Genomic DNA, 15,197 nt, shown 5'->3' on the forward strand with positions numbered 1-15,197 from the left:
CCCAGTAGAGCAGATATACTTGTATATTAATGAGGCACAGGTGTTAGGCCCCTGGTGTCTGCATGCCTGGGAGGCATATTTAGGTTGTTTATCTAGTCAGCCATAGGTACTGCAAGGTACTCAAGCTTGCCTTTAACAGTTTATACAGTGAGGCTTTTTAATTTTTTTGATGTTTTTTAAAATTTGCTAGCACCTGTTAAAATTTTAAAACTGATCATGTAGAAAGAAGTTGAAGTGATTTCAATAGTAAATAGCACTAAATGTTCCAGAAAGTCCTCTTCTGTTAACTGCCTAACTGCCCAGCTTGACTTTAAGAAGAAAAGAAGGTTCATTTATGCAAATATGCCATGTGAGGAACTAATACAGTCAACAGTATACTTTTCTGTTGCATATTTTTGGAACAGGTACCTCTTTGTCCATGGCTGAAACATGAATGTGCTTATATTAATATTCATTTTTCTTGTCTATTCACTGAACTGCAGTACCAACATTTTAGAGAAAATGGAATAGCCTCCATAGACATTATGAATTTCAGTTGCTGGCATAATTATAGCGATCTACATATTCATTAAATCCAGAGAAGAAATGTGTCCAAAAAGACAGCCATGCATTTAGAAACAGTACACAACTAAATATATACATTAAAAAAGTTCCCTTCCTTCTGCTTATCCAAAATTACTTAGTGTGAGATAGCCCTTAAGTCAGCTGAGGGTTTTTAATAATGTTCATTCCTTCTTTTCTTTCATGTAGTAAAGAATGGGAAGAACTATTTGTAAACAACAATTACTTGGCAACAATACGGCTGAAAGGGATTAATGGGCAGCTGAGAAGCAGCAGGTTCCGTAGTGTTTGTTGGAAGGTAAGAAGAAAATATTTATTGTGGTTGCAATATATCAACACATTACCTGATGTGTTGGAAAATTATTGATGCAAAGAATTACTGAATTTTCCAAGAGACTTCATTCCAATGTTTTCCTTTCCATTTTATAATTCATAGGACATTTGCTAATCATATTGTGTCGCCTTAAAGCTGAATTACTGGTGATAGTGAAGGATTTATATGAAAAAACATATTTGTGTTGTGTAGCATTTTATTTTTAGTGTACAATTTTGTGTGACACATCCATGTTTCCTGATACTGTTTTTACATTGGAAAACATGCATATTGAGTGAAAAGGGGGACTTTGGCCTATAATTTCATATTTTATGGACTAACTTTGATTTGTTTACAACCTACGTTCTGCCTCTCCATAAGCAGCAACTGGAGAATCTTTCCCAATAAGAAAGAGAAAATTAAGAGATTCATGGCCTTTTTGTACTTTTTGGATAAAAGTAGGAACTTCCAGTCATGCAAAACAAGAAGAGCCATCAGAAACCTTATTTCCTCCTTGAGCAAAATAAATAATATTGAGATACACAGAATGGAGATATAAAGTAATGTGTAACAAAATGGTCAGGGCTTTCTCCCTCTGATAGAGGAGAACATCTTCCCCAATACACTTGCTGTATGTGATGGAAGTTTTTCAGCTTGATATCAACACAAGACCTACAAAAATAAACTTAAACTATACTGAGTAAGTGTCAGTAACCAAAGAAAGAGAAGTAAGAAATTGAATGTGTACAATATTAAACAGTTTTGCAATTTATAAAAAATATTTTTCTTCAGGAAGGGCAGGAAAATGTCTGCCCCAGAATTTTTACACACACATTTTTGCACAGCCTATTCCTCCTTGTGTCCTAGAATTAGTTGTCTAAATCTGTATTTAGCCACCTAAATGAAAATGGCCTGATTTCAGAGGTGCTGAGCACCCACAACTTCCATTTAAATTAAATGAAGAGGGGCTTATCACCTTTGAAAATCAGGCCATTTTAATTTGGAAAACTGTGTGTGTGTTGAAGTGCCTAATTTTAGGATATGTATTTGAAAATGTTGGCCAAAGTTTTCGTTAAGTTCTTAATATTGAATATTCTAAAAAGAATTGTTTGGAGGCATTTATGTTCTTGACAGTATTTCCTAAGTATTTTAAGAATAGTTGAAACTCTTACATCTTTTAAAAATGACCAAAGAATGCTAATGTTTGTCCATATCTTACATCTAGTTCAAATAATCTTCCCCAGTTCAAAGGGGGAAATTTACATCTCTGTGTGTCTGATCCTCCAACACACACACAAAAAGAACATTTATCCTATAAAATTCAGAGCTTAGACTACATATTTTCTGAACCCCATCTTGCAAAGTCAGGCCTGTAAACTACCTCAAAGAAGTGTGGAGGATGTTCTTTTTTTGTCCACAGTTGTCCTTCCAGTTTATCTCAGATAGAATATATTTTTTGAATACCTAACTTCTCTTCTGTAATCTCATTGGTTGTAAGTATGTTGCATCATCTCCATTCATGCTATGCATGCAGCTCCAATCTTGTATTTTTCTACTTTGATCTCTTCCTATATTTATCTGCTGATAAAAATTCTTCTCTTTCTAACAAATACATCTTTTCCTTTGTTGATAGCTGTTTCTAAATGTTCTACCACAAGACAGAAGTCAGTGGATAAATAAAACTTCAAAATTAAGAACATGGTATAACAAGGTTAAAGAAATAGTAAGTAGAATATAAAAAGCATCTTCCACTCACATGCCTGGATATTGGAACAGTACTTCTGATATGAGAGAAGTCCGAAAGTAGAAACCATGTTCTATTTCCCCCCCCTCCCCCCACAGCATATTACAAACCCTCGGAAAGCTGGACAGCAGGATCTGGTCATCAACAATCCACTTTCACAGGATGAGGGGGTAAGCTGAGCCTCACTTATATCATATATTGTGCATGCAACAAAATAAAAAATAATAATACTACTCCCCGGTGCTCATCATCAGATTGGCAATAAGAGAACTCCTGGCCGATGAAGACTTAATGGGAGTATTATCGTGCCACTCCTAAATTGAGCTGCTGTTGAGCAGTTGGTACTCCCTCTCTAGGAGCTAAGTATACTGCCTGTTCAACTCTCCCAGCTGCTGATGCGTTGCTGAGCAAGAGATCAATTTTGGGATTTGATTCTACTTTCACTGAATCTGGCCAACTGGTCAGCCATGTAATATGACTTGTATCATCCGCTCTTACTGAAATGTCTGCACTTTTAAAACCAAATGAATTATTGCTAAGTGAATATGCAATGGAACTAATAATGATTTGCTGCATATTTTGAAATATTGCCTGTTAAAATAATTATTCTTATTTATTTTTTCAAAATAAATGTAAAATGCTATACATGAATATCAATTGAGTTGGTTGGATAGCGTGTCCAGAAAAATATTTGTAGGTTGATTGGTGATTTATCATGCATGAAGATTCTCAGTCAAATTGTGGGTTGAATTGCTTTCAGTACTGTATTATCAAAACATGTTTACTATTATGTTCTCTCTCTGCCACTTAATAGTTAAAAAAAATGGTATAATGAGATAGAGCTGGGATGAAAAAGATAATCAACCCCCACTCCTTTGAGGTCATTTAAAGACTTGATTTTACACACAGGGTTGCATGAATTTATCTTTCTAGGGTGGGGGGGGGGGTGGTTCTCAGCCTCAGTGCTGTGACTCCCAACAGGTGTCAAAGGCTAGCCACCACCCTGGTAAAGAATAAATTGAGAACCACTGTTCTAGAGTCTTCAGTACTCTATGCTGGTAGAGTATTTTCTATAGGTCATAGCAAGCAAGGAGAAATTAAGTTATTGTCATTGAGGAACTCCTGCAAAATGAAAGACCTAGAATTTAAAGTAATACTGAAAACATGAAAAACACATTTGGCCTGATTTTCAAAAATGCTGAATAGCCAGCAACTCTTGTTGAAGTTTGCAGGAAGTGTGGGAGTGCAGCACTTTTGAAATCAAGCCACTTAGGTGTGTACGTTTAGATTTAGGAGCCTAACTTTTTGCCACCCATTTTTGAAGATCTTAGCTGTTCTTCTTAGTAGTGCTGTGTCTATTGCACAGTAGTATATCATTAAGCTATTTTATTAATCTCAATTTTTCCAGCTTGTTACAGTTTTAGAAAATTTTGGTTTTAACATTTTCTAAATAAGAGAAATACAGTTATTTGGCTGGATTTATGGAATGTGCATCTGTTTTACAGATATTTGTGCTGGAACAGTGTTCTGTGCATTTCTGTTTTATTCTCAAATTAATAACCAATAACTGATGTGTTTTAATTTATTACTGTGTTCCTCTGTGTTTTATAGAGAGACATTTGAAAGGACAATTCAGTTATGAAACAGAACATCAAAAGCCAGATAATGAAAATAGGAAAATCTATAGCCTGAAAACGGGGAGGGACTTTACATGCCATAGACCCAAACGTAGGTCCAGTTATAAAGAAGCCTTGAAGTCGTTGCATTTCTGTTGTATTGGTGGTCTGTACAAAGGGACTCCAAACCTACTTTCTGCACTGTGGGTGAAAAAAGGCTAATGAAAGGTCAAAGTTATTATGGCAGGACAAATAGCAAGTGAGTTCATACGCACCACAAATTCACAGTGCCAAATCAAAAGTAGGAATAAAGCAGCAGTCCACCTTTATGCATCTCTTTATACAGAGGCGCTAGAACAATTTGTATAGTGGGGGTGCTGAGAGCCATTGAACCAAACAGTAAACCGTGTATATAATGGAAACCACTTCAAGCCAGGGGGGTGCAATAGCCTCCCTAGTTCCAGCACCTGTGCCCTTATTTCCAGTGGGGTAGTCAGATGCACCAAGCCTTTGTGCTGTCCTTTTTAGCAGTGGGGATTCTGTTTCCCTATTCCCTCACAGTGTCTTATCAGCAAAGACTCTTTTCTAGAGCCTTACTCAAATTGTAATCGGAGTCTCATATAGGCAGGTATAACTAAGATTAAATTCAGTGAAGCAAGGGTATTAGTCTGAATGGGACAGTGTCAGATAAACATTTAAATATTTGAATGCCTGTTTTGTTTTTCACTGTTTGTAGAAGCTAAAGAAAAAGTTATAGAAGCTAAATTAAAAAAATCTTTCCATACTAGTTTTATCTTCCTGCAGTTAGCAAACATTGACTTACTTTCCCCTTTGTTTCTTGTGGGGTATAAGCCACCATGGTAATGAATTGTTTACAGAAAATAAAATGTTTAAAGGCTGTAGATGTCCCTATTTTAATTTCCTTGCTTCTGATATTTTGTTTGACATGGTCTAACGTCTTTTCAAATATCTCTCTATACAACACAGGAGAGCACAGTATAGAATCATAGAATATCAGGGTTGGAAGGGACCTCAGGAGGTCATCTAGTCCAACCCCCTTTTAGGGGAGGGATAGCTCAGTGGTTTGAGCATTGGTCTGCTAAACCCAGGATTGTGAGTTCAATCCTTGAGGGGGCCATTTAGGGATCTGGGGCAAAAATTGGGGATTGGTCCTGCTTTGAGCAGGGGGTTGGACTAGATGACCTCCTGAGGTCCCTTCCAACCCTGATATTCTATGAAAAGCAGGACCAATCGCCAATCAAATCATCCCAGCCAAGGCTTTGTCAAGCCTGACCTTAAAAACTTCCAAGGAAGGAGATTCTACCACCTCCCTAGGTAACGCATTCCAGTGTTTCACCACCCTCCTAGTGAAAAAGTTTTTCCTAATATCCAACCTAAACCTCCCCCACTGCAACTTGAGACCATTACTCCTTGTCCTGTCCTCTTCTACCACTGAGAATAGTCTAGAACCATCCTCTCTGGAACCACCTCTCAGGTAGTTGAAAGCAGCTATCAAATCCCCCCTCATTCTTCTCTTCTGCAGACTAAACAATCCCAGTTCCCTCAGCCTCTCCTCATAAGTCATGTGTTCCAGACCCCTAATCATTTTTGTTGCCCTTCGCTGGACTCTCTCCAATTTATCCACGTCCTTCTTGTAGTGTGGGGCCCAAAACTGGACACAGTACTCCAGATGAGGCCTCACCAATGTCGAATAGAGGGGAACGATCACGTCCCTCGATCTGTTCGCTATGCCCCTACTTATACATCCCAAAATGCCATTGGCCTTCTTGGCAACAAGGGCACACTGCTGACTCATATCCAGCTTCTCGTCCACTGTCACCCCTAGGTCCTTTTCCGCAGAACTGCTGCCTAGCCATTCGGTCCCTAGTCTGTAGCTGTGCATTGGGTTCTTCCATCCTAAGTGCAGGACCCTGCACTTATCCTTATTGAACCGCATCAGGTTTCTTTTGGCCCAATCCTCCAATTTGTCTAGGTCCCTCTGTATCCTATCCCTACCCTCCAGCGTATCTACCACTCCTCCCAGTTTAGTATCATCTGCAAATTTGCTGAGAGTGCAATCCACACCATCCTCCAGATCATTTATGAAGATATTGAACAAAACCGGCCCCAGGACCGACCCCTGGGGCACTCCACTTGACACCGTGTAATACAGTAAAATAAATCAATTCCTTATCTGCTGTGAATTTTGCCTCTCTTATGCTCTGATCAGTACTGTCAAGCCACCATACTGCTACAGTGGGAGCTGCTTCTGCTTTACACTCCACTTTCTTCAGCAGTACAATAACCCGATGGCATTGATTGGCGCATTGGAAGGGTAAAATAAAATGAAAATTGGGACGGGTTGGTGAACAGGGCCTGGATGGCAGAGGAAAAAGAGGAGCACATGTACAGGTACAGAAGTCACTGAAGTTAATTTAAACTATATTTCAATTTAGGATTTTTTACATTAATAATTAGTTATCTCCTTCTACCCCACATATGAGACTCTCCTTTGCATAGTGTGTTTGAGGGACTAGAGAGATGTCCTTTGTGTGACAGGTATTTTATTGTCATGCATTCCCTACTTGATTTATTTCTGCCAGGGCTCAATAGCTCACTTGCAAATAATTGGCCAATGTGCAAGTTAAGCCAATTTGTAATTGCTTCTGAATACTTGAAAATTATGTGGTCCAGTGGATTGCGCATGGAGCTAGGAAGGCCAGAAACTCATGAGATTTAATCCCTGCTCAACACTGACTTACTGTGAGGCCTTGGGCAAGTCACTAACCTATCTGTCTGTTTCTTCATCTGTAAAATAGTGATAATACCTACCTCCCAGCGATGTTGAGGATTAATTGGTTACATTTTTACAGCACTTTGCAGATAGAACTTTCTATATAAGATTAAGGTATTGTAGTATTTTTTGTTTCATGCTATTATTTTGCCTTTTTTCAGTCCCTTTGGAACAAATTTTTCCAGGATAAAGAGCTTCGAGCAATGATTGAACAAGATGTGACAAGAACGTATGTAGACCTATGAGGAACTTTTTAAATAAAATTCTAACTTTCTTTTTTTATGCTGTGTACACTGCTTTGTGTTTCTTGTCCTAAAATTTTATTACAATACAAGGATTGGTGTGTGCGTGTATGGAGAAGTTTTCTTTGAGAGAAAAAAGTATTGAGTTGAATGTTAAACTCTAGAGATTTGTTGATGGTATTTAAATGAAGCTCTCCTAAATTAAGATATTAGGAAATGTTATATTAAATATAAAATACATTTTTCTGTATGAAACAAAAATTGAGTAAGAGTAACTGACAGGTCTTTTGACTAAATTATGTTCATAATAAAAGATTGAACAGATGATTTTCTGTAATTCTTAACACTTATTCAATCAATAATAAAAGCAGTATATAATTAGTGAGAAATGTCATTCATCGAGAGAAGTTTAGCATTTCTATTTTTAAGTACCATTTTTCTAGTGTTGTTTGTCACAGATGCCTTTTAAAATTTGCCCTAACATCTCTGTGACTATTCTTTCATCTTTTTGGCCCTTAGGTCTTTCCTGTTTAGAAACTTTTCTGAGTTAGAATATTCAGTTCCTGAAAATATTTCATCAGGGTTGGATTACTGACTGTAATGTGTAAATCTAATTATATTCAATTATAGTTTTTTAAATATGTGACATGTTACTACACTAGATGGCATACATTTTACTTATAACTTGAAATAAAATAGCATTGGTCAGTCTTTTAAAAACCCTTGTCTTTAACCCATTTCATTTACTATATAAATGTATAAAAACAAAGCAATGAGGAAGAATCATTAATACTGGTTTCTGGAATATTTTGTATGTCCATCCCTAGGCCTGTTTGAATACATTTTTGTCTGTAGTATAATTAAAGCATACTCAGATTTTAATGTAAGTTGTCACAGATGGTAATTTTTGTTTGTAAATGGAAATGGTTCAGGATGTTCTAAGATTAAATATATACATATCTAAACTATAACTGGGGAATGTATATTAGTATAATGATAGATATGGTGGTTAGAGGACCATTGTAAAAAAAAAGAATATAAAGTCCAGACCGCTCTGGCATTAGCAATGGAGTACAACGAATGGATATCTTTGTTGTCCATTTATTTAAATAAATGTGAATAATGAACATTCTGCGTAGCCATTTATCCAAAATGTTGTCTACGTCCAAAAATAACAGTGCTTCATCACAAGTCATCAGTATCAAAAAAGTCATGAAGTGTGAAAGTTAAAATTCTCATAGTAACATTAATTTACCTACATTGCACATACGGTACGTACTTATTTAATTGCCTAGCTAATCATAAAACATGTTATATGTAAAGTGGGTGAAGTTAATTTTTCTATGAAAATATTAGAGTTTACATTTCCTGGCTTTTGTGTTTAAAACAGTTTTTAATGTTGTATTCATAATTTTCATTTAAATTCTTATTAAAAATGGGTGGGCGGAAGGTAGGTTAAATTGCCAGAGTTAGCATTTAATGGGACTCCATCAATTTTAAATATCATAAATAAATATAAAATTAAAAATGGTTTGGGGTGCCATTTTTATGACTTCCCATGTTTTAAAAAAGTTTTAATTTACCTTGTTATTGCATGAAATACCCTCACAATCCAACAGAGGAAATGGATTAGCTTGTTGTACATGTGAATCTGAGAAAGTAGCTGCATACACAAGCACAGAGTAACCACATTAGAAAAACTGCAAAAAATCATTTTCTTTAATCTTTCAGTTACAGTAATCTTAAGTGTAACAATACTAAGCATTAATAAACTTGGACAGAAATGTGATACTTTTTTTTTTTTTAGGTTGGAGTTTCTGTAATAGGCTCTAAATTTTAAATTTCAAAATTAATTTAGATAAATGGGACTCTGAGAGAGGTGAATTCATACATTTTCCACTGCTGAAAACATTTTTCTACAAGGCTGGGTTAACATGGCAGCCGCATACCTGAAAGAGCAACAGAAAGATAGAACTGTAATTTGCATTTTTTGAGAATTATGGTGTGTTTTTCAATCAGACATTTACAATCCCCCACGAAGCCACACTGGAACACTGCATTGGGAATGTCAGATTGTGGGCATGGCTTATTAGGCCCTGCTACAATTTTAGCATGTTATTCAACATATTCAGAACTGACTTTTAAAGAATTTAATATTTGAATATTTTTCAACTTAAATCTGGGAAAAGGGCCTATTCCTTCGTAGCTATTTACAAGCAAAGTATTAAAGGTTTTCGTTGAGCCATTTTTAAGTTATTAGTGATGAAAATCTCAATGATGAAGTTTCTTGTTTTGCTGTCCAAGAGCTGAGAGGTATCAGAATTGATTTTTCTTCAGCTCTACAGAAATATTTGTATCTGAGCTTTAACCAAGCATAGTTAGTTTCATCCTCAAATGTGAAGCTTTTCAGAAAGCTGTGAAAATAGGCGGTTATAACGAAAGTACTAACCTAACCTTAATTATGTATAGCAGCCACTACCAGGCTGCCACTATAATACTATATTATATTATTCCACTAAAAAAGAAATTCCTATCTGAGCATACACAATAGTTACTCGCAGTAGATGTAAGAAAGTCATGAATAATTGCCATCATTCAGCAAATGCACTAAAGAACAATGCTGGTGTATTTTCTATTAATAAAATATGTAGAAGCTAAAGCATAGCTTTTAAAAGTTCTTCCCTGCTCTCTGTCTCAGAAACCAACTGTTTCACCTCAGATGCAAAAATTTATTTTAATGCTATATAATGTGTATACGTTATTTTGTTTTGTGAGGATACATCTGTGTACTCAGATTAAGATACCAGTCCACTCACTTTCATCACCTTCTTTTCTTTTAGGTTAGGATTCCGAATACCCAGTCTTGAACCTGTCTCTCAAACATTCCAAGTTAAAATAATTTGTAGGGATCCCCACTGGACCATCTCCTGTGTTTTCCATTTCACAATAGAACCTCTGCCTGCTGCTAACATGAATTTGTACATCAAGATCTATATGTCTGAAGAGAAGTAGTGGCAGCTGCTATTGTTTCAAAGAAAAGCAACTTAGCTTGAGAGAGGTGAAGTAGAGCAGCTTTGTCCTCCTTTCCAAGCTTATGAGAGAGCTGGAAGGAAAGGAGCATCTATGCAGTTGATGGGCCTATCTACCACACATTCATTGAATTCTCTTTTTGAACCCACTTACACTTTTGGCCTTCAACATCCCCTTACAATGAGTTCCACAGGTTGACGGTGTGTTGTGTGAAGAAGTACTTCCTTTTGTTTATTTTGAACCTGCTGCCTGCTAATTTCATTGGGTGCCCCTTGGTTCTTGTGTTGTGTGATGGTGTAAATAACATGTCCTTATTCACTTTCTCCACACCATTCATGATTTTATAGACCTCTATCACATCTTCCCTTACTCACCTCTTTTCCAAGCTGAACAGTCCCAGTCTTTTTAACCTCATACAGAAGCTGTTCCATACCCTTAATCATTTTTATTGACCTTCTCTGTACCTTAGTGAGGCATGATTTCCCTTTACAAAAGCAGTTTTGACTCTTCCTCAACAAATTATGTTAATCTGTATGTCTGATGATTCTGTTCTTTCCTGTAGTTTCAACCTGTTATTTTGGGGAGAGGTATTTTTCTCTTCTCCCACTGTGCCTGCTGCTGTCTTTCCCCTATTTGGCCTATTTCTTTGGGTATGCCTAGAAACTCATTTCTTCACAGGCCCCCTGTTGTCTTTGGGTAGTCCGATATTCCTGGGGAAAGGGACAGTTTCTTTTCTTTCCTCCTCCAACCCCAAAGTGTTGAAATAGTAGCAATAGCTTCTGCTCTTCTGGCAGCTTATGCAGTCCTTGGTGGGGTTTCCCCACCCATGCTGATAAAGTTGAGCAGAGGGTAGGGGATCTGTCTGAGAAAAAGAAAGAAAAATGTCCCTCTGGAGCCCCTAAATACCTTAAATTAACTTTTAGAAAAACAATTCACTCACCCTGACTTTCACTTGTATGAAGTGAGGGTATTTTTTTAAAGCAGACTTCAGTGCTAATTCATTTGCTCCCACTAGCTGCAATAAAACATGATGATAAAATGCCTGTTTTTAATGTGATCCTCACTCTGAGCTGTAATTAGACGTAGTACCCTACTTTTTTCTAAAATGTTTCCTACTTCTTTTGATCTGAAGGTACTGTACTTGTAAAACAGACTCTCATTGTACTCTAACATTCTCTGTAAAATTCTTCCTTCTTAAGCATCGTGGTCTCTTGTGTTCGCATTTACCATAATTAACACTTCAGCCAGCTTATTCATGAATTCATTTTTATCCTTCCTTCCAGAATCTCTGATATTGTAGATACTCAGAGATATCTTTGCGCATTTTTGAGTTTTCTTTGTTTCTTTCTTTCCTAAACTCCGTAGGGCAGGGCTGAATAACAGTCCTTCATAAATAATCTCTTCAAAATCCTAAATTACGTTGATTGCCATCTGCTGTACTGTACCTTTGAAGCCTCAGATGTGTCCTTCCTTTTGAGTAATGTGATTTACAAATGCAGACAAGTTTCCAACTGTTGGTCTAACGTTATTCCCATCAAATGCCAGGAAAATGTTATATTCTTCAGCCCAATACCAGGGCCGTAATCAGGACAGGGTGAACGTGGTAGCCATGTAGGGCACAAAGCTGATGGAGGAGGAGGCAAAAAAATGGGGTGGACAAAAGAAATGGTAGGGGGTAGAGCCCTGCAGTGGGACTGGGATCCGCGGGTCCAGTTCCCATCCCATGCCACCCTTCCTTCTGCGGTGCCGCTGCTGGCAGCGCTGCCTTCAAAGCTGGGCAGCCAGAGAGTGGCGGCTGCTGGCTGGGACGTTCATGTTGTTTGCGGCGTGGGAGGACTCTCTTTCTTTAATCCCGCTCCCATCCCAACCTCCAGTACCTGCTCCCAGTGTTCCCACATTGCTTGTTGACTTCTTATCCCACTTCCGCTATTATGGCAGCGGGACCTGTGGGATCCCAGTCCCGCTACCCTCCGGGATTGGGATCCTACAGGACCTGTTGCCTTAATAGTGGGATTAAAATTCAACAAATAATGCAGGAGTGGGTGGGAGTAGGTATTGTGGGGCAGGATGGGAGCGGGATTAAAAAAAATAGCCCTAGGCAGGACTCTAGTTGGGGGCACAAATATGCTTGCTCGCCTTGGGCACTAACATCCGTAGTAATGGCACTACGTACTACCTTGCTTGTTCTCTTTAATGCCACCATTTTCAAGTCACTTAACTGTGCCTCAGTGCTTGGCATTTGTATAATGGCTCACATCTGAGGATTCCAAAGCATTTTTAAGCATTAAATAATTAAGATTTTATTATTTCTGTGAGTACCCACAGTGTTGCTAACTCTCACAGTTTTCTCTCAAGTCGCATTACAATTGGTGTTTTCCTTAATCTCGGCTACTGGAATCAAATGAATATGTGAGAATCTGAGTTTTCATTTAAAAAAATGGTTCTAGCCCTCATGGTTGTGGCGAAAAGCATGAAAGTGTGATCCCACTGAATTCGAGTGGCTCAAAACCCAGCAGCTAAATGAAAGAACTCCCAATTTGTCTTTAAAATGATTTCTGAATAATTCTCATTATTTTTTAACATTTGGGGTTAGCAGTATTGTATCCACTATGCAGCTGGCTAACCTAAGCCACAGAGTTAAGTAACTTACACAGCAAGGCACAACAAGACAGCGCAAAAGCCAGACATAGAAGGCAGAAGTACCTAACTGGAGTACCTTATGTCCTGTTCATATTCTACTTTACATGAAGCTTTTATTTTTGGATAATTTGTAGTTTGGTAGCACCTAGAGGCCCCGTTATGCTTGGCACTGTATAGTTTTATCCACAATCACTCACTTGTCTTTCTCCAAGCAGATATTTCCTGTTATACTTCCTTTTGGGCTATAGTTTCTGACATAGGAATTGATGCTAAAGACCTAAGATAATTAAACTGTTCCAACTGTTGAGCACCATCTGAGCCTCTATCTAATCTATCTTTTCCATTGTATATTTGCAAATTCCTTTTGAATGGTAAATACAATAACATACAATACAATACAATAAATTATTCTCTTTACAAAATAAGTGTGAATAATGAAAACTATGCTGCAGTGTTTCACTTTTTTTATCTCCTCCCTCAACTGTTCTGCTATAGCATTCTCTCACTGTTATCATCTATGATAGAGGAAAAGGTTAGAAGAGGCTGTCCCAATACCCATTCAAAACATTGTTCAGTCTTATGATAAAAATGTATGTTTGCCCAAATTTTTGGATATTTTAAAGGAATAACTTCAAGCCCTCACACCTCTCCCTCAGTATCACATTTTTAATCTAACTGAAGCAAAAACATTTCTATGAGTAATTGAATAGAATTGATTTTGGCATGTTAATCTTGATAATCTGCCCAGTGTTATAATGTTAAAGAAGAAAAACCTGCCATATTTGGGTGATCACACCAAAATAGCAGCTTGTGTTTACATTTTCACACTCTTAGAGGTGGACAGTAGAGACATATGAATGACTGTTCTACCTTCATTGTTCCTGTGTAATATACACAAAATACTTGCTCGTGCACACACAACCAGGTTTCACATATGCACCTATTCACAGCCTGGAATGTGAAAACTTAAACACAAGGCATTCTTTGGGAGTTGTGAGCCACTGCTGTGTGTTTATTTTAATTACTAGAAAAATTAAGCAGACTTTTAGGAATAAGTGTCAACAATCAGTCTGCTGCCCAATAGAAACTACAGTTCTGAGTTATCTTTTGAAGTGTTCTTCTATTCTTTTGTCTAGTTCTCTGCACCATACCTTCCTCTTTTGTTTGTTACTGTTTCAAACAGTCACTATTTCTCACAAGTGTGGAGCCTTCTCAAATACAGACAGCTTTGGTGTGGGCTTATTTTTTGAGGCACATCCTGTATAATTTTAACCCTTCAGTTTGCCTCTCCTTTGAATGTCCAAGGAGCAGATTGTACAGGAATACATTGCTTGCCAGTAGTTACACATTAATATTTGCATTGCCCCGGATTGCTGGGCAATAGGATTTTCCCCAGGCTTCTGACATCTTCTATTTCCTTCCTCTTAAGTTTTTTAACACTTGTTCATAGCTCATTCTCTCCTGTCATAAATTTTATTTCTGCAAAAGTATCAAGTGATTTCTTGAAATTAAGGTGATACGTGAGACTGCTGCTTCTGAAAATCTGATATAGGATGATTAGGCATTATAGAAAGTTTCAACAGGACTAGATAAATGGCAGTTTGCTAGACCTCAAGAGCTTCAGGAACCCTATTATTTCTTCAGTTGTGAATGCAACTCCCATTATCTATTGATCAGGTCCCAGAGTTTTATGAGCAATTTCCTAGACATCTTCATGACATAGTAAAACATTTATTACAGCATCCCTTTTTATAAAAATACCTTAAGAGTCCACAGAACTAAGCACAAATTATTGAACTTTGATATATATTTATCTCCACACTTGTACTCCCTGTATACCATTTTGATGAATATACGGCTGTAGATCACGAAAGCTCATGCTCAAATAAATTGGTTAGTCTCTAAGGTGCCACAAGTACTCCTTTTCTTTTTGCGAATACAGACTAACACGGCTGTTACTCTGAAACAAATCAGCGAATGTATCGGTTGTATTATTTTTAGTGGCTTCCTTTGTCCATTTTTTAATCTTGCAATTGGAGATAAGGACTGAGTACTGATCTTGAAATAGCAAGATAGTCCTGATATTTCAGTTGCAATTTCCAACCTCAATCACATTCAAAGCATTCAAGCAAGTATATTTTAATTATTTGAGGCCTTGTGTTTCTTCAGTGTTTCGTTTTCTTGAAATCAAATGTTTTTAATGACTAGTAGTCTCTTTTGCCATATCATGAATACATCCTGAGCTATTTTTGAATCC

General features: G+C 37.3%; 1 protein-coding gene across 10 annotated transcripts in view; it reads left to right on the forward strand.

Moving 5' to 3' along the window:
* Window positions 1-15,197, forward strand: part of TBC1D5 (TBC1 domain family member 5) — a 472,491-nt gene that overhangs the window by 266,336 nt on the left and 190,958 nt on the right. For all 10 annotated transcript variants that reach the window (XM_037890457.2, XM_043540976.1, XM_037890455.2 and 7 more), the window contains 4 exons: window positions 751-859; window positions 2,508-2,597; window positions 2,717-2,788; window positions 7,190-7,257. In XM_037890457.2, coding sequence (XP_037746385.1) covers window positions 751-859; window positions 2,508-2,597; window positions 2,717-2,788; window positions 7,190-7,257 — 339 coding nt within the window. The remainder of the gene's footprint in view (window positions 1-750; window positions 860-2,507; window positions 2,598-2,716; window positions 2,789-7,189; window positions 7,258-15,197) is intronic.

Source organism: Chelonia mydas, chromosome 2, assembly GCF_015237465.2.
Source record: "Chelonia mydas isolate rCheMyd1 chromosome 2, rCheMyd1.pri.v2, whole genome shotgun sequence".
NCBI classification, from domain to species: Eukaryota; Metazoa; Chordata; order Testudines; family Cheloniidae; genus Chelonia; species Chelonia mydas.